Source organism: Pongo pygmaeus, chromosome 1, assembly GCF_028885625.2.
Source record: "Pongo pygmaeus isolate AG05252 chromosome 1, NHGRI_mPonPyg2-v2.0_pri, whole genome shotgun sequence".
Taxonomy (NCBI): domain Eukaryota; kingdom Metazoa; phylum Chordata; class Mammalia; order Primates; family Hominidae; genus Pongo; species Pongo pygmaeus.
The window spans coordinates 73,799,481-73,819,994 of record NC_072373.2 but is presented as its reverse complement, the minus strand read 5'-3'; the positions used below and the strand labels follow the sequence as shown (position 1 = coordinate 73,819,994).

General features: G+C 33.0%; 1 protein-coding gene across 4 annotated transcripts in view; it reads right to left on the bottom strand.

The window, feature by feature from the left end:
- The window catches only part of COP1 (COP1 E3 ubiquitin ligase), a 263,415-nt gene that overhangs the window by 188,340 nt on the left and 54,561 nt on the right, over nucleotides 1–20,514 (bottom strand). For 2 of the 4 annotated variants that reach the window (XM_054475121.2, XM_054475131.2), the window contains exons 6-8: nucleotides 17,129–17,197; nucleotides 4,628–4,687; nucleotides 3,151–3,227 (exon numbers count right to left, since the gene is read on the bottom strand). In XM_054475121.2, coding sequence (XP_054331096.1) covers nucleotides 3,151–3,227; nucleotides 4,628–4,687; nucleotides 17,129–17,197 — 206 coding nt within the window. The remainder of the gene's footprint in view (nucleotides 1–3,150; nucleotides 3,228–4,627; nucleotides 4,688–17,128; nucleotides 17,198–20,514) is intronic. The other 2 variants (XM_054475142.2, XM_054475140.2) reach the window with 1 other exon arrangement.

The window sequence follows — 20,514 nt, the reverse complement described above, 5'->3', positions numbered from 1 at the left end:
TTTTTCATTTAAATACATAATCTAAACATAAACCCAGAATCTATGTAAAGGATTCAGTGACCTGACATATAATAAAGGTATCCATTATAGAAAACTAACAAATCTAGAAAAGAGCTTTTTTAAGTAAGCCTGCTTAAAAGACAGATCAAAACTTTTTAGTGAGGAATAAGAACAAAAACTGTCTGGCATTTAAATAATAAAGCTAATAATTCTGAAAGAAAAAAGATTAGTAAAATTGCAACTACCTGCTATTGCTTACAGAAAAATCAAATATGAATAGTATTATAAAAGATAATATTTGTCTCAGCATGTCTGATTTCAAATCATAATCTTAAGGATCATTTTCACTCAAGAGTATTTAAGGGCTACATCATTTTTCCCAAGTGCCTCTCTCAATCCTTGTGTGATATTCAAATCACTTGTTTACAGAAAATATCAAAACACTCTTGAAGAAAATACTGTTTGCCTATTTTCCCTTCTTGAACTGTTAACCCATATAACTCTGCTAGAATCTAATTTAATGACAGCTTTGCAAGCAATTTTAGCAATTCTCCAACAATATTTTCATAAACTTCATGAAATCTAGTATGTTTTACAAGATCTGCTACTTTATTTTACAATACAACCACTCTTACCTCTTCCATCAATAAAATCCTAATGCAAACCAACATCTCCTCTCTTCTGGACTGCTACAATGCTTCCTAACTTTTCTCCCCAGCTTCCAATGTCAGGGGGTTGAGAGGGACACATCTTCTCTGTCCTCCACACAGGGATCCAAATAAACATTTTAAAATCTAAATCAGATCCTGCTCAACACTATCCCATAGCTTTCCATCATAATTAGTCTTTACTTGATTAATGTGTCAACTTAAATGTCACCTCCTTGGAGAAGCCTGGCTATGAAAACTAAAACAAAATCCTCTTGCAAAGCCCTGGCATGCCTAACTATTCTTCCTAAGGTAGTGCAGTCATGCATCACTCAGTGACAGGGAAACAGTCTGAGAAATATGTCATTAGGCAATTTTGTCATTATGTGATCATAGAGTATACTTACACAAACCAAGATGGGGGTGTGTGTGTATGTGTGTGTGTATATACACACACACATATATGTATATATACACATATATACATATATATGTACGTGTATATATACTATATACACACATAGGTATATATGTACGTGTATATATACTACATACACACATAGGTATATATGTACGTGTATATATACTATATACACACATAGGTATATATGTACGTGTATATACTATATACACACACGTATCTATGTACGTGTATATACTATATATACACATACGTATATATGTATGTGTATATGTACGTGTATATACACATATGTATATATGTATGTGTATATACACATATGTATATATGTACGTGTATATACATATATACACATATATACGTGAAAAACCAATGTCCCAGCACCATTACTGAATATCAGTCATTTCCCCTACTTGATCTGCAATGCCAATATCAAGTGTCATATATCAGGTCTCTTTATGTGCTCTATTATTTTCTTATGAGATCACCGTCATATATGCAGTCCATCACTGACTGAAACGTCATTATGCAGTGCATGACTGTATTGTATGTTATATACTACTACTATGCTATACATTGGCCCTTTTAGTGTCTCCCCCAACCTCCATACACACGTCCCAAAATGTAAGCTCCAAAGGGACAGGGACTTTGTCAGCTAGATCCAACACCTAGAATAGTCCCTAGCACATCAGAGGCATTCAATAAATAGAGCAATTAAGTAAATGCACTATACTGTCACAAGTTCATAAAATCCAACAATCAGTGAGAGACTGAGTAACAAAGATCTGCAAACAATATATACAAAAAAAAATTTGCTACCGTTAAACAGAGAGAAATAAGACAATGGGAATGAATTATTATTAGTGAACTTTCTGTGATGTGACAACTTTTTCTTCCCTGTATGTACTTATTTAATAAGTATTCCATTGACAAAGATCCTGTGCATATAAGAACTGAATTCAAGGCTTAAAGATAACAGTATACACAGACCAAGTCATTCTCAAATGTTTCAAGGAAAGTAAAATATAGAAGAAAATCGGCTGAATTACACAGCTAAAATAACACCAGAATTAACGAACTCACAAGGATTCTCCATACTATAATTAATGGGAAAAACGTCAAACCTCTGAATTCTCCTTAACTAGAACATCCCTGCACCCTTTCTGTACATGATGTACCGAACTAGATCCATAATAGCTTTACTAAAGTGATAAAGTTTCTGAAGGTTATTATAATCTACCATAGTAGATAGAACTGGACTTCCTGATAGTCCACATTACCCTAAAACTATTTGTCTGATAAGATTCCATTAAATCGTTATCCTAAACAGAGTGGATTTAACAAATCAAAAACAAATGATTTCATGTAAAACTGTTCTTAGTTTGAACATTTCAAGCATAAAAATTCAAAACTCAAGATTCAGATAGTATATATTTCATGAAGTAGAATTTTAGAGCTAAAAGGGAAACACACACATTCACCATGTTTTACAAATACCTACTACTAAATGAAACCAGGCTTTATTCTAAAATCTTGGGAAATGGTCATGACAAATATAATCCTATTCTAATATCGCATATAGAAGAATTAATTAAATTAATAACAAGGAGTTATAAGAAAATACCAAGGAAATCTAAACTAACAGATCTGTCTATTACCCTCATTTTAAATGTGGGAAAAGTGATCTGTCCAATAAAATTTAACAAGTTAGGGGGAGAAGTCCAAGGTTTTATCACATTTTTCCCTAATATTACCACTTCATGTTCTCAAATTTAAATTTTTTAATGTCATCTGACTTTAATTCACAAGATATTTAAAGGTATCATTACCTTAAGAAATTCATCAAACTTTTAATCCAACTGTGAATTCATAACATTATAGTATTCTACTCGCTAACTCTTCCTGGCATGAAATTTAACGCATTAAGGAAACAGATGGGCCATATGAATCTCATTTCTAGATCATGACCAAAGTAATTTCTCAGGGGTTTCATACACTGCATGGAAAAGGCTCCTAAAGGACTAGACCATATGCACACTTTGTAATATGAATTCTAATCAATTGCAAGTGTGAAGCTTGTACCTGTGTGATGGAGAAGGAGCTTCAAATTGAGGCACTGTGCTATCCTCACTGACAGGAGAGTATAAGCCACTCATTTCCTGAAAATAAAATTATTTGAATTATAGTAGATATTTCAAATAGAAGATATATAAATCAAAAAGAGGCATGATATATTCCTTTCTATTCCCAGGTTTTCATCGGTCCCTGTTTGTCTCAACATCAAATTTCTGAAGGCTTCCTCTCCACAGAATACAAAAGCAATGACATGTGAAAAGTTAAGAGACAAGCCTTTTCTATGGTACACAATCTTAAAGAACTATAAATTGTTTACTAAATATTGTTCATCATTAATGAAGCCACCAAATGCAGAAAAAGATAAATGTAAATGTAAATATTTTAAATGACATGTACATTATACTATGTGAATAGTGAACTAGCATATCATTAATTCAGGTGATAATCTATTGATAAATGTTAAGATAAATATGACAGTAAGATAACTGGATCATCAGGTTCCGCTCGTGAACATAAAAACACAAAAAACACCCAGAATATGTCAGTCTCTGCTTTATAAATATTCTTCACAAATATTAAGATTGAAATATCAGCTTTGTTTAATAATGACTTAAACTCTAATTTTTGATCAGTAATCCAGAGGAATAGGCCTAATCAACCATTATATAAATTTTATCTCTCACACTGACAACCTAGCTTCCTTTTCTATGTACTAACTTTGATTAATGAAAAAATAGCAAATTTTAAAATGCCACTAAAGATGCATAATCAGGAAGAATTATTTCTGGTTAATCCAACCTCAGCTCAATCATACAGTCAAGTAAGTGACATAAATGTGTAACAACTTAAGAATGCTACAGAGGATACTGAACATCCACTAAATATTAAATCCATTAATCTTAAACATGTTCTATGTATCAGCAAAAGAAAATTACAATACATATAAATAATTAAAAACACAAACTAAATTAATACAGCCAAAGGCAAAAACTTCAAATCATAATACCCTATAAGACTCCCAAGGATCCTCCCATAAATTTCCTTAGGTAAACTATATTAAACTGTAAATTCCCAGAATATTGATAATGTATTCTTATATTTCTCTTTTAATTAACCTTAACTCCTAGAAATGCACAGAGTAGGTATGTAAAAGTTATTAATAAAAAAAGCATTTTAGTGGTAATAATTGACAGTTTTAAGTTATGATGGCACTCCAAGAAAACTGAGTGATTTTTTTTGTCAATCTAATCGAGAAAAATTATGGCAATAAAACACTGTAAAACAAATTTAGACTATATTTTATCATCAAGTGTTCAGAATGTTTTTTCCTACAAAAATTCATTCTCAATTAAAACAAAAGTAACAGCTGTTCCTTTCTTCCTAAGACCAATCCCATAAACTTAACACAGCAACTTAATGGAAAGGTGACAATTTCATGAAATTGAAAAATTGCTAAGGATGTGAGAAATTCTTGATTCCTTACTTCCACTCTCTTAATATCCTCTTCCAAAACACTTAGCTCCTTCTGGATCTGTTCCAGTTGCTGCAGATTAAATAGAGAGAGAGAGAGACAAAAAAAAAAAGCCTAAGCCAAACCAAAATGGCATCACCATGATCATAAAATAAATTTACATTAGGAAAATAATTTCTATCAAACTTGGCACTAACGGCAAATTAACAGGAGGGATAACCATCAACAAAATATAGCTAGAAGTTCCCATTTTTTAATGCAAAGATAGAGAATTATCTGAAAACACAATGTTGTACTTCTTTAATACAACAGTTTGATTTTACAATAAAAGTATGAGAGATGAATGACAGTGACTTAAAAAAATACAAGATAGCCAAAGAACTTTCACATTACCTCATTTAGTTGTTAAACAGAAAAATTCAGCATGTCAGTTGTTAATCACACTTTTTTTTTTAAATAGAGATAGGTTTCACTATGTTGCCCAGACTGGTCTCCAACTTTTGGGCTCAAGCAATCTGCCCACCTCAGCCTCCCAAAGTGCTGGTATTACAGGCATGAGCCACTGCACCAGAACTTTAATCACACTTTATAAACAAAGATTAGTCTGACAGAGGTTAAATCCCCTCACCCAAAAGCAACCACAAGTCAGTATCTTAACACTTCCTTCTTAAGGGTTTTAAAAACATATTTGAGTTAGTATTTCATCTTTTATATCTCGCCTATTAAACCATTAATAATTTTCCATGCCACTAAAATGCAAACATTGTAACTGTTGAATAACATTTAATATATTGAACCATTCCCTTTCTCATTAGAGATTTAAGTTGCCTGCAAACTATCATATATAATTCTGGAACATATTGTTCTTTCAGATTTCATTTCATTTTCAGATTTTATTAAAAGGTTACTTCAGATTTTATTGAGTATTAAAAATAAAATTATTCAATCAAAAGAAAACTGCTTTCCAAAAACACTATACCAATTTAAATTTCTATCATCAGTATGCGGTTGTCTTACTCTAACCTGGATATATTGAACAAATTTATAAATGTAAAATATTAACAACTAATACTTATATATTACTGATTGCCAGATGTGAAAATGAAGCACAGACAGGTTAAATGATTTGTCCAAAATCATTCTGTAAGTGGCAGAACTGGAATTCAAATTAAGGTAGGCTTCTTGTTCCAGAATTCATGCTTTTAACTACTATTCTTTACTACCTATTGAAAACAGTACCTTATTATTAACTCATTTCTTTAATAACTGATAAGGGCGAACAGGGTTTTTTATAGACTTATTAGCATTAGTATCTTCTGTGGCAACACAGGCAAAGTTGGTAATACAATTAATAACTTATTCATTCAAATATTTACCAATTCTAGGCACCTTCCTAAGTACTGAGAAGAACAGGATCTAAAAACAACTGTAGCCGTTACCCTGAGTTCAGTCTAGGGGAAATGGCAAATAAGAAAGCCAATAGTTGAAATATCATAGCAAGCATTATGATGATGGTATACAACGTATTAAGGGAATATAGACCACATCTAATGTAGAGCTGGTGGGGTAAGAAGAGGACTAGATAACTAAAATTTGATTGAAAATTAAATCAGAGGCTGAGCCTTAAAGGACTAACAGAATTCTGCTAAGTGGAAAACAGTGAGGCATGACAGAATAAGCAGAGTAAATAACAACATATTTGAAGGTACAAAAGCTATGAGAAAGGTAAATAATAAATCTGAGTAAGGCAATAAATAAAACTGCTTAACATCAATCAGTATAGTCAGAAGAGATAAAAACAAAACTGAAATGGTAGAAAACACCAATGTTAAAGAGATGGGCAAAAGAAGCAGCAGCATTAACAATCAAGAAGGGCAAAGTCGCAGCCAGAAAACCAGGGGAAACGACAGTACTATTGGAGAAATCAAGGGTTAAAAGAGTGATCAGCATTTTCAAAAGCTTTCAACTCATCTATCTACTTTAATAAACTTTGTGCCGCCTTAAAATATGTCACACAATGCCCCTTAACTGAAACCCTGCTCACTCTTAAAGACACTGTCTGTTCTGAAACTCTTTCAAATAACGGCTGCTCAATTGATACTGCTCAATTGATAAAGTCTCTAAAGCCCCAGAGTTTACAGGACTTATATTAATAGACAGGAACTCACTATTTCTACTCCATTCCATGGCCATTTCCAACAATTAGTCTTCCACCCTAAAATTAGTTTTCCACCATAACATAAAAACCACTGTCTAGCTCACACCAAGCAGCCAAATCCCTGTCCACCCACTTTAGCCATCTATAAACATCCCAGTTATTCTCCACCATCACTGAAGCCTTTGGGTTCACGGACATTTTCAACTCCAGCATCCAGTGATGCTGACCTCTAATTCAGCAAAACACTCCATGGTAATCTCTTAAACATTTTCATTTAACTACCTTAAAATGTTCCACTCTTGAAATTTTTATTTAAACAAATGCTTTACTATAAGAGGTCTTTAGAATAATTGCTTTAAAAAATATATTTAAAAAGAAGAATGAATATCTGACAAAGGTCTAATATCCAGAATCTACAAGGAACGTAAATAAATGAAAAACAAAAAACAAATAATCCCATTAAAAAATGGGCATAGACATAAACAGACAATTCCCAAAAGGCAACATACAAGTGGCCATCACACATAAAAAAATGCTCAACATCACTAATCGTCAGATAAATGTTAATGAAAACCAAAATGAGATACCATCTCACACCAGTCTGAATGGCAATTATTGAAAAGTGAAAAAACAAAAACAAAAAAACAAAAAACAAACAAAAAAAAGAGATGCTGGTGAGGCTGCAGAGAAAAAGGAATGTTTATATACTGCTGGTGGGAATGTAAATTAGTTCAGCCACTGTGGAGACCGGAGTTTGGAGATTTCTCAAAGAGCTTAAAAGTGAACTACTATTCGACCCAGTAATTCCATTATTGAGTATACATCCAAAAGAAAATAAATCATTCTCCCCCAAAGACAAGTGTATTTGTATGTTCATCATAGCTCTATTCATCACAGCAAAGATTCATCAATGCCCATCATTGCCCATCAACGGTGGACTCAATAAAGATGTGATACACAGACACCATGGAATACTATACAGCCATAAAAAAGAACAAATCATGTCATTTGCAGCAACATGGATGGAGCCGGAAGCCATCATCCTAAGTGAATTAATGAAGTAAGAGAAAACCAAATACCACATGTTCTCACTTATAAGTGGGAGTTAAACATTGGGTACTCATACAGATGGTTACAACAGACACTGGGAACTACTGGGGTGGGGGAAGGGAGAAAGGGTTGAAGAACTAACTGTTGAGTACTATGCTCACATTTCTGAGTGATGGGGTCAATCGTACCCCAAATTTTAGGATCACACCATATATCTACATAAGAAACCTGTACATGTACTCCCTGAATCGAAAAGTTGAAATTATATTTAAAAAGAAAGTAAATATCTGTAATATCAATAGCCAAAGACAGCCAATATTACTTGTATGATACATAATAATTGAAATCAAATTTTTATTCTGCTTTTGAACTTGAAATTCCAGAAAAATTTCCAATGTCACCTGAAATCTCAAAATATTAAACTCTCATGTCTTCTCTGAAAATAATGTTCCATCTCCTAATACCTCAAAGCTTTTACTAGATCATATACCTACTGTTATATATGAAGGCTTCTATATATAAGGTGAACCTCATAAAACTGCCAATAATAAAACAATTTTTACTTCAAAACAGCAATTTCATATGGTTCAACTTAAAAATCAAATAACGAAGGCACGGTGTTGTCCTGACAGACATACAGACAGAATGCAAAACGAAATGATATAACCTATCCGTAAGAAAGTCTGACAAGGTATCAGGCAAGAAATATTAAAAAGAAAAAAGTTTGGAAGACTGAAAACTGTTGAGAGAGCACATATTTGAGGTGTTTCCACTTTAAGATGATAATTCTGAAGGGATTTGGAGCTGTAAATTATAAGGGCATCAGTGCAAGACATTTTAATACTAGTAAATAGAAAAATGATGAAGGACAACCATTTTGAGGACGTGGAAAGAAGAAATGGGCTAAATTCACTCTGTAAACATCATAACCCCAGGAAGGAGAACCTAGAAGAAAAGTCTGAATATAAGTCCAAGAATGTTTTAAAGATATATGAAGAAAAGTTCAAGAAGCTGAACTGCTATTATCTAAAGGAAAATCAATCACAAATTAGGAATGATAATAAACTCCTAGATCACATTTATCTTAACACCATTACAGAGTTTGGTGCCACTTAAAAAAATAAATAAATATATAAGATGGAGAACGAAGACAATGCTATTTGAGGGCATGGGACTAAGGACTCAATGGCAAGCACTCTCTTAATAGTATGCCAAAGCCCAAAGAAAACTTACAGAAACATTTAACGTAAAGGTAAAGAGTAAATAAGTCTCAGAATCCCTTACGAAGATAAGAGATAGACTCTCCCATTATTGTCAATGGCTTTGGTGCAGGTAGGTATTATTGGTACTCAACTGACTTTCATTAGTGCCTTGATAAAGATATGCTTAAGTACTAAACTAATTATTTGAATTTTTAATATAATTTCGAATACATTATATATAATTGTTCCAAACTGAACAAAAGAATACACCATTACACTTTCAGTGGGGAAAAGCTGATTTTAAAAATCGAGCAAGGCTAGGTGAGGTGGCTCACGCCTGTAAGCCCAACATTTTGGGAGGCTGAGGCGGGCGGATCACCTAAGGTCAGAGTTCAAGACCAGTCTGGCCAACAAGGTGACACCCTGTCTCTACTAAAAATATAAAAATTAGCCAGGCGTGGTGGTAGGCACCTGTAATACCAGCTACTTGGGAGGCTGAGGCAGGAGAATCTCTTGAACCTGGGGGGTGCAGGTTGCAGTGAGCCGAGATAGTGCCACTGCACTCCAGCCTGGGCAACAGAGCAAGACTCCATCCCAAAAAATACATACATACATACAGCAGCAAAACTTAATATATACTAATTCTAAGAGAGTTACTACCAAAAACAAAGCATTTAGCCATATGAAGTGCACACTACAGCAAGCCAAAACCCTTGTCATCCCATACTATCACTCCACAAACACTCACATACTTAATATCTAGTTCCTGAAATGGCAGACCTGATTAAAAGACTTCATTTAACCCTTTCATAGCACTTTTTCTTTCTTTTTTTTTTTTTAAAGACAGGGACTCATTCTGTCACCCAGGCTGGAGTGCAGTGGCACTATCTCGGCTCACTGCAACCTGCACCCCCCAGTGAATCTCAGTTCACTGCAGCCTCTGCCTCCTAGGCTCAAGCGATTCTCTCACCTCAGCCTCCCAAGTAGCAGGGACTACAGGCACAGGCCACAATGCTCCACGAATTTTTTTTTTTAATTGTTTGTAGAGACAAAGTCTCGCTATATTGTCCAGGCTGGTCTTGAACTCCTGGCCCTCAAATGATCCTCCTACCTTCACCAATGTGTTAGAATTATAGGCATGAGCCACTGTGCCCAGCCAACATTTTGTTTTAAGCTGAGAAGAAAACAGAAAAAGCAAGAACAAAACCAAATAAATAAATGATAGAGTAGTGAGGGGGCAAAATAAGACAGCTTATTTAAGAGCAAATGTAAACAGATGTCAATACCAGTAGACTGATAAGTTACAAATGTATGATGTAATAGAGCAACTGCTAAAAAATGATACAAAAAATTTACTTTAAAACATTATAGATAAATCAAAATGGAATTCCGAAAAGAAACTGTTCAAAAACCCATGGAAAGAAAAACAGAAAAGCAACAATGATAAAAAAAAAAAAAGAAATATAAAACAAAAAATAAAATGACAGGCTTATGCCATAATATTTATATTAAATAAATGGCCTAAATACACAATTAAAAAACTGAGCCTGGCAGAGTAGATTTACAAAGCATAGTCCAACCATATGCTATCCGTAAGAAATTCACCTAAAAGATAATGAGCCAGTAATAGGTATAACAAGGAAAGAAAGACCTGGTATGAATGCAGGAAATTCTCACCACACATTTAACAACTTTACAATGAATCATGCAACTGCAGAAAACACATTCAAGCACAAATATTTCAAAATTTAACCAATTACCAGTTGGTACAGCAAATATTATATTCGAAGAAAGAAAATACAACTTTCTGATTACAATGCAATTATAACAGAAATCCAGAACAAAAAAAAAAACAAAATCTCAATGTTCAAGTAATAAGACATTTGTTTCTAAATAAGCCACAGGCCTAAGAAAAAAATATAATGAAAATTAGAAATTATTTTGAACAATAATAAAATATGATGCCAAAAGAATTAGGTACAGATTAAAAAATAAGAAACTATGGCCCTAAATGCCTACATTAGAAAAAATAATCTGCATAATAATATGCATATCCAACCAAGCCAACAGATTAGGAAGGAACAAAAAAGTAAAACCAAAGAAAGCAGGATGGAAATAATAAAGAACATAAATAAAACAGAAAACAAACAAAATAGAGAGGAAAAACAAAGTCAAAAGTTGGTTATTAGAAAAAATTCATATAATTGATATATTCCTGGCAAGAACTGATCCAAGGGAACAAGCGAGAGAGAGAGAAAGACAGAGAGAGAGAGAGAGAGAGAGAGAGGAACAAGCAAAATAAACACTGCCAGGAATGAACCCTGGTGACATTAAAAACTTAAGACTCTATTAAGACCAATCTTAACGCCAATAAATCTGAAAATTGAGATGACATAAACAATGACTAGAAAAAATTTAACAAATGAAAAGTGACATCTAAAACAAAAACCTTAATAAGAATGTAACTGTTCAAGTAACAGATTCAATAACTTAAAACTGCCCGCAAACAATCACAGGTCTAGACTGCTTCTCCAGTAAGATCTTTAAACATTCAAAAAAGATGTTCTTAGACTACACAAATTATTCCAGAAAATTTAAAAAGAGGATACATTTCCCAACTCATTTGATAAAGCTAGCATAATCTTTATAGCAAAACTGGACAAGATATGTGTAAGAAAAAAAAACTCTCACTCATGAACATAGATGCAAAAATCCTAAACAAAATATAAGCAAACCAAACCATATAGAAGAGAATACACATAATGGCCAAGTTTGGTTTATGTAAGGGGTGCAAGTAGGGGGACCAATTGTCCTGGTGGGGTTTCCTAGAATGCAGAACCTTCAGTGATATAACTAAGATATAAGACACCCCTGGGCCAATCAGGATGGTTGGTCACTCTAGATGCAAAGTTGATTGACACCCCAATGCTAAACCAATGTAATTATTCACATTAACAGAATGAAAAGGAAAAATCGTATCATTGCTACAGGTGCACAAAAATTCTGAAGACTACTCAACCCCACTCAGAAATTTTTTAAAAATTCTCTTAGCAAACTGGGTAGAAATTTACTACCTTGAGTGATAAAAAGTACCTACAAAAAACCTACAGAAAACATCATACCTAATGGTGACCCGTTGAATGCTTTCACTTTGAGATCAGCATCAAGACTAGGATGCCCCGCTATCACCACTTCTATTCATCATTGTACCGGATGTCCTAGCCAGCAGAGTAAGACAAGAAAAATAAATAAAAGATATAAGGATCATGAAGAATGAAACTAAACTGTTATTATTTGCAGATTATGATGTGTACATAGAAAACATACAAGAATCTACAAATAAATTAGGATTAATGAGAGTTTAACCAGGTTGCTGGATATTTTTAAAAATCTGCATGTAAAACACACCTGTATTTCTACACACTAGCAATAATAAGAAACTAAAGTTAGAGACACAGACATCATTTACAATAGTATCAAAAATGACTAAATCTAAAATAAAGATGCGTAAGACTACCCTGAAAAATATAAAAATTTTAAGGCTATTTTAAAGATCTAAATATAGAGGGAAGTACTATGTTCATGGATTAGAAGACTGAATACTGTAAATACACAGTCTCCAGTCAAATTAATCCCAATAAAAAGCACAGTAAGTTTACCATGGAAACGTACTAGCTGATTCTAACATTTATACTGAAATGCAGAGAGCCAGGAATATCCCAGACTTTAAAGAAGAACAACAACTTAATTCAAAGCTCTAGTATTTAATACAAGGTGGTATTGCCAAAAAGAGCAGTGAAGCAGAAAAGAGGACCTAGAAACAGACCCACACATACGTGGACACATGATATATGACAAAGGTGAAACTTCAGAGTGATGAAGAAAGAATGGACTTTTTAATAAAGGATGCTTGGGCAGCTAGATATCCATATGAAAATATCTCTATACCTCACATTATACACAAAAATAAATCTTCGAGTATACATCTAAATATGAAAGATAAAAGAATAAAGCTTCAAATAAAGAACAGCATAGAAAAATGTCTTTATGACCACAGGTGGAAAAGACTTCTTTAAGTGACACAAAACACACTAATTATAACAGATAAGATAAATTTCACTCTATTAATATCAGAAACTTCTGGTCATCAAATGACACCATTAAGATAATGAAAAGAATGCCACCCAATTAGAGGGAAAGATATTTGTGATAGACAGATCTGACAAGATGTATATCTAGAATATATAAATATCAAACCATTAAGAAAAATCAAACAAAAATGTAAAAAGTTTTAAACAATTACTTCACACACAAACATGAAAAAACCCAAATGGCCAATCAATGTAGTACTAGGTGCTCAACCTCATAAGTCATCAGGAAAATGCAAATTACAACCATATAACAGTATATACCCCAAGATTAGCTAAACTGGAAAAAAAATCTACTGGTATCACGTACTGGCAAGAACACAGTGCAACAGAAATGCTCATACAATGCCTGCAGGAAGAATAACTAATACAACTTGTTTTGAAAAAATATTTTGGCATTATCTATTAAATTTAAAGATACACATATCCTATGACTCATCAATTCCACTTCTAAATACATTCCATATAAATATGTACACTAACATAAACCTGGATACACATATAACATAGTAGTATTTTTTGTAAACAGCCCCAAACTGAAAACAACTCAAATGACAATCAACAACAAAAATGGGGCATATTCACTTAATGGAATACTATACAACAACAAAAATCAACCAACTACAGTCATACATAATCATGTGGATGAATCTTAACATGTAGCTGAAGAAGATAGGAATAAAAGATTACATACTGCACAAGCACACTTATATAACGCTCAAAAACAGACAGACCTATGGATACTCAGGCAGCAAAACATTAAAGAAAGGCAAGAAAGTGACTGCCATAAATATCAGAATATTGGTTACCTAATGGGCAAGGAAGATGACTGCAATCCAAAAAGGGTAGTCAGGGTGCTTCAGCCGTTCTAGCAGTATTGCATTGTGCTTACAACGGTGGTTATACAAATGGTCACTCTACTGTAATTCTTTAAACTATAAATTTGGTTTATATACTTTTTTTTGTTTTTCATATAAAAATCATTTAAAATTCAATTCACTAAAATTCCAAGTAAAACCAAAAGGAAACCAAGACTCATCAAAACGATTATATTACAGTAAATTTAATAGGTATCAAAAATTTCCAAAAGTACATTTTAAAATTAAATCAAATGAAACAGAAGGAAATCATTCAAATGCTGGTACAAATTTGCACAGAGAAGACTGGCTTTTACATGGAACCCAACACCCTTTCGTTTAATCTGACCATGAAGGAAGACTAACATGTTCATTTAAATATATATAACTAACAAATGCTGTTAATAGGCAAGTTCTAAGATGGCCTCCAAAGATCCCCGCCTCTTAGTATTCACACCCTTGTGCAATTCTGAGTGTGGAATGAACCAATGATGTGCTTCTAACAAACAGAAAGCAGCAGAAGTTTTAGGATATAATTTCCAAGATGAAGTTACAAAGAGCATGTGACTTCTGTCTTCAATATCCTCTCTTGCTTTCTTACTTGTTCCTTTTGAGAGGTAGCCAGCTGCCACGTAGTGAGCTATCCTGTGGAGAAGCCCCTGCGACAAAAAAATTGGTATCTCTTTCCAGAAGCTGATGAGTGAGCTTGGAAAGTTCCTATCCCAGTCAAACCTTGAGATAACTGCTCCCTTGGCCAACACCTTAATTGCAGCTTGGTAAGAAACCCAGAGCCAAGGCACTCAGCTACTGTGAATCAAAATTCTAGACTCAATATATTAAATTTTTCATGTTTTAGGACATCAAATTTGAGAGTAATTTGTCACACAGCAATAGATAACTAATGCAAATGCCTATTATGTGCCTTGCACTTTCCATTCTCTTAATATTCTAAGGAGAATCAGTAGGAAAAAATAAAATTGAAAATTAAATGGCCCTAAATTACTAGCCAGTTGTGACAGTGGAGTACTCATTATCCAAATGAGTTAAATGAATCTTAACATTAAATCCAAAAAGCATATTTAACTTCTCTGATTGGTATATATCAATGTCTAAACCTACACTCATCAGAACTCCAATTAAAAGTTACAAATGAAATCACGAAGTTAATTTTCAAAGTTTGAATGTCAAAAGTAGCAATTTGCCTCCTGGTAAATCTGTATTTTACTTAAATAAGTTCAAGTATATAAACTATATTACAGGTACTAAGACCTGCAACAATTATATTCATTTTGAAGATTAAACACACAAATAGACTTACATGCAAGAAGAAAATATAACCACTCACTTCAATCTGTCTGCACTAAAACATATTTTCTAGACTAAAGCTTATTATAATTACAAATCACTATAGTACCCAATTCCAATTATTATGAAATTCAAGAAATTTAATCAAAGTAATAGATAAATGTTTACAATTTGTTACCTAGCTTCTCAGAATTTCTTGTGTAATTAAAACTAAAATACTCAAAGTCACTCAATCACAGATATATCAAAATCAAGAAAACCAAAATGTATTAATGACAGTACAATCACTGTACACTGGAGGCACAAATATCCAGAAATATTTGGAACTAGTATGTTTCTTGGTTAACCCACCTACTACAAGAAAATATGGTCCAAGAGAAAAGAAAAAAAAAATTAATCACAAACATTACATTAGATTCAAACCAAAATCAAGCGAAAAAGTTCTATGGCATGATTCATCCAGAAGTTTAATAACAGAAATATAAAAACACTATGCCAAAGCTATAAAATCAAAGTCAATATCACAGACGGTGTTGTGGGAGGCCATGGGCCACCACATCAGAGAAAGGCCAAATGAAGATCACACGGAAGAATTGATGTTGGAAAGGAATTCTCCATTATCTCTCCAGAAATGCAGACTGCCAGGCTCCAACAGAGCCTCCCTTAATCTGAACATGCATTTTAGCAAGATCATCAGGGAACTTTCTTTTTTTTGGGACGGATTCTCGCTCTGTTGCCCAGGCTGGAGTGCAGTGGCGCGATCTCGCCTCACCACAAGCTCCACATCAGGCAACTTTCATGCACATTGCCATTTATATTGCACCACCAGACATTTAAACAAATGAATGACCGGACATCATCTTCTTTCCTACCACAAAAAAAAAAACCTAAGAGACACAAGTAAATCTTAAATTCATAACAGATGTTTGTTAGTAGGAATATTAAAAAATCACAACTAAATTAGCAACAGCTGAGAATAAGAACAATATAGTCACAAACCATATAAAAAATATTTAGCTATTCAACACTTCATCATCCAGTAAAACATCTCTTATCTATTTATTGTCAAAAAGAATACAGATAGCCCAGAACACAGCACATAACAATTTATACATTTTTAAATGGGTAAAAAGTATCCTAATTAGACAATTCTTAACATAAATATACCAGGTTCCAGCCAGTTAGAAATTAAAAAAAAAAAAAAAAAAAGTTTTCAAAGTTATTTTAGCATGCTATCCAGAGCACAGGATTTTCACTATTTAATTTTCCCATGAAATGACTGAGAAATTTTATAAATGTTAAATTAGAACATGCTCGCTATAAAACCGTTCATACAAAATTGCCTTTTAACTATCCTCCATGAGTTAGACCTCTCAAGTTCTAAATAGGTAGCTATGTTTTTACTTATTTTTGCCTACATATGTTTTTACCATAAGAAAAAAAGTATATCCTACCTAAGGCTTTATTATCTAAATTTTCCTAAGTTTTCTCTTCATGGTGAATGGTAAGCTGTTATTTAATAAATCTATTTTCAATTCTTTATAGCTTTTAGGTAAGTTATTGCAGTCAGTCTTACTGATAACTTTTCAGCACATCTCCACAAAATGATTTTTTAAGCATCAAGTTGTAAAGAGAAAAGAAGTTAAAATAACAAAGCTTAAGGAAATCTCCTAAAAATTCAAATGCTTTTAAAAATATTTAAAGAAATTTTTTTAGCCTGAAATGCTTTTACAAAATGGGAACAGTTAACAATAGTAAATAAAACATTATGTAAAACACACAAAATAATATACCTCTCTCTTATTTCTTCTTGCAACCTTGAGGAATTCCATAAGAATCTGTAGTTGGGCTGCATGTGATTCCTACAATAGAAAATTATAATTTTTCTTTTAAAAAATATAACTGAGTTGAAAGTTTTCTTTAACACCATAGCATAGACAGTATGAAGCAAATTTATGCACCCATTTAAGCTCGTCTATTACTTCCATTTAATCAGTTTTCCCATTTGCTAATTGGCATTTTTAAAAGAATCAATTTTCTACAAAACTAACTAAAACTAAGAAACAAGTGTTCTAAATTACATCCCTTATCTAACATGCTGAAAAATCTTTTCATGGATAATAGCAATTCTGTTACCTGACTCCTAGCCTTCTCTTCTCCAACTAAAGTAAGAAAACATCAAAACAAAATTTACAGTGGAAGTAACATAGCTTATAGACACTAAAATCACTTTCTCCATGAGAAGTTCATTTGCAGAGGTAAGCGTAATAAATAGAGATAAACTTACAACTTTCACAAGTCAAATTTACTATTTCTAGTTATTACCTACTTATTCACAGATGTGAGAATATATTTCTATGGAAGATTTCAGGCAAAATCAAACATCTGAAAACAAAACAATTTAATATAATCAAGTGGACAGCTTGCGGGTAGGGAGTAACTCAAATTGGTAATTGAAACAAAGATAGAACAGATAAATGAAAGTATAATAAGTCTTGACATTTTCTGAGTAGCAAAACATAAAAACACAAGTATATATCATTTACTGTTAAAATTCACAAGAACCAGGAATTCCAGGTTAATCTGATAAAAATATATAAAATAATATCAAAAGCTAAAAATAAAATAATAAGAGATAGCTTATGAACAAACATCATTCTAATTTTTTCTTATATACCTGAAAGGGAGAATAAAAAAGTCCAGTGGAGCAATTCCAAAACAAACAAAAATATATGGAAAAAGAGATTAATAAAACTTTCATTTGCCTGGCTATGCAACAGAATTACCTGGGGCATTTGTTGAAACAGACACTGGGTCAGATTTTTAAAATTCTGATCCTGTTGCTCTAGAAAAGGTTCCAGGAATCTTTGTTAAACAAGTGCCCAGATGATAAGAAGAAGCCAATTAAAATCTGAAGAATCACTAAGATATAACACGTACTACAAATAAGCATGACCACTTCACACCCACTTCCAGAGTCTATGCCTCTTGCAGATCTTTGGATTTTAAAAAATAAGAGGCAAAACAGATCAATGTAATTGTCAAGGCAAATAAGGAGAGATAAATATGAACTGACAATCACAATAGGATAGTCCAATTAAAATAATATAACTGAATTAATATGTTTTACAACTGAATAAATTTCCAAAACATAGAATCATGAAGATTGAAATTTTTTCTTGCATGACAAACTGACTTTGACTGGACCTTAGACCCATTCTTCCCAAGTGAGTTAATCTGTCACACAGAACAAACTCACATGGGCTCTGTCTCAACAATGATGACAAAGCATCCAAGTCTTCCACATTGTTTGTGGGACTTCTCTACACTGGTTATCTCTTACTATCTACGATTATTTGTCTAGAGGATGAAGACCACATGTTTATTTAAAAAGTAACAACTTTATACAAAAAGTAACTCCAAGTTAATAAAGTGACAGTTCATTTACAAAGGAATAATATAAACTATCTTCAAAATTATAAATCTGAACACCTCATTTCAATCTATTAACTAGAATATGTAAATACGACAAGAATGCAATTGATTTGTAGAAAGAAGGGGAAAGTCCCCAAAATGTCAGTGTAAAAGGTAAGTGGGACCAACTACATACACCAGGAATTCACCACATGACACCTTCTTCTGCAGTTTAATCTTTTTAAAGGAAGAATTTCAACAAAGGAGATGAATGGCAAATATGAAACTATAATTTCACATATAAATATGAAAGAAAATTATAAAAAAGAGATAGTGGAAGAAAAGAGAATGCTTTAAAAAATGGAAAGAGTATAACCAATTATACCAAAATGTCTAGCCATATAATGTTCTATTAGAACAGGTGCAGAATTTTTAACATGAAAGTAATCTCACTATTAAAAATAAAAGTCCAAGAAGTCAATTCTCTAAACATCTCTTACAATCATCAAAACTTCCAAAAAACATGTAATGATCATTTAGCCCAATTCTCTCATTTTCGGATAAGGAAGCATGTAAGAAAAAGAATAAAGAGAAATGTATTTAGAAAGAAAGAGAGAGAGAGAGAAAGAAAAAGGAAAGAAGGAAGGAAGGAAGGAAGGAAAAGAAAGAAAGAAAGGAGAAAGAAAGAAAGAAAAACAGACAGACATATTTAGAATTTTACTCTCTACTCTCAGTACTCTTTACAATACAGCAAGTTTTTGTTACACTTGTCCCATCTGGTTCAGTTAAGCGTCTCAAGAGGGAGTGTATCTGCTATGTGACATGAAATATGCTTCAAGTTTTTACAGAACATTGGTCTTCTTTATTTTCCTATCCTTCTCTGCAACTAAATTTTGTTGTATTCTAAAAGAAAACATTATCCTTATTATGGGAATGGAAGCAACTGCCTGATCAGAGCCTAATATAATTAAATATGTGAATTGCCTATTAAACTCTTCTTATTCCAATTCTATGCTTTAGTATCCTTTGGTTATATGGCAAGTTAGATGTCTTTCCAACTAGGAGAAAATGCACTGGTCATAACTATGTAAATAACTAATGTAACTGATTTTTAAATATTTCACTATAAATGAGTAATTTGGTCCTTACAGGTTTAGTTAGCATGAGTTCATCTTCCCAAGTACAGTTCACTCTACAATAGTTGTCTCAAGAGTAGAACAAATGCCATTTTGAGGGCAAGCCCTTTTTTTTTGCATAAGACTTTCCAAGCAGAATGGCATAGGCAAGTTATTTAGAAATATAGAATTGCTGGCTGCAAAATCCTAGCACTGCGGGAAGCCAAGGCAGGCAGATTGCACGAGCTCAGGAGTTCAAGACCAGCCTGGGCAACATGGTGACACCCCATCTCTACAAAAAAATTCAAAAACTAGTCAGGCGTAGTGGCATGTGCCTATGGTCCCAGCTACTTGGGAAGCTCAAGGCTGCAGTGAGCAGTGATCGCACCATTGCAGTCCAGTCTGGGTGAAAAAGCAAGACCCTCTCTCTCCTAAAAAAAAAAAATTATACATAATAGAGAGTGTACGCAATAAATAAAAACAAAAATTGAAAAGATTCCTTCTGGAAAGTTGATATAAGGGACTGGGAGTAATGGAACTAGGGACTGTTGCTATTTGCTATAAATCTTGTTAATAATGTTATGACATTGTAAATTAGAAGTATTTATCACTTAGATTTTTTTTTTCTTGAGACAGAGCCTCACTCTGTT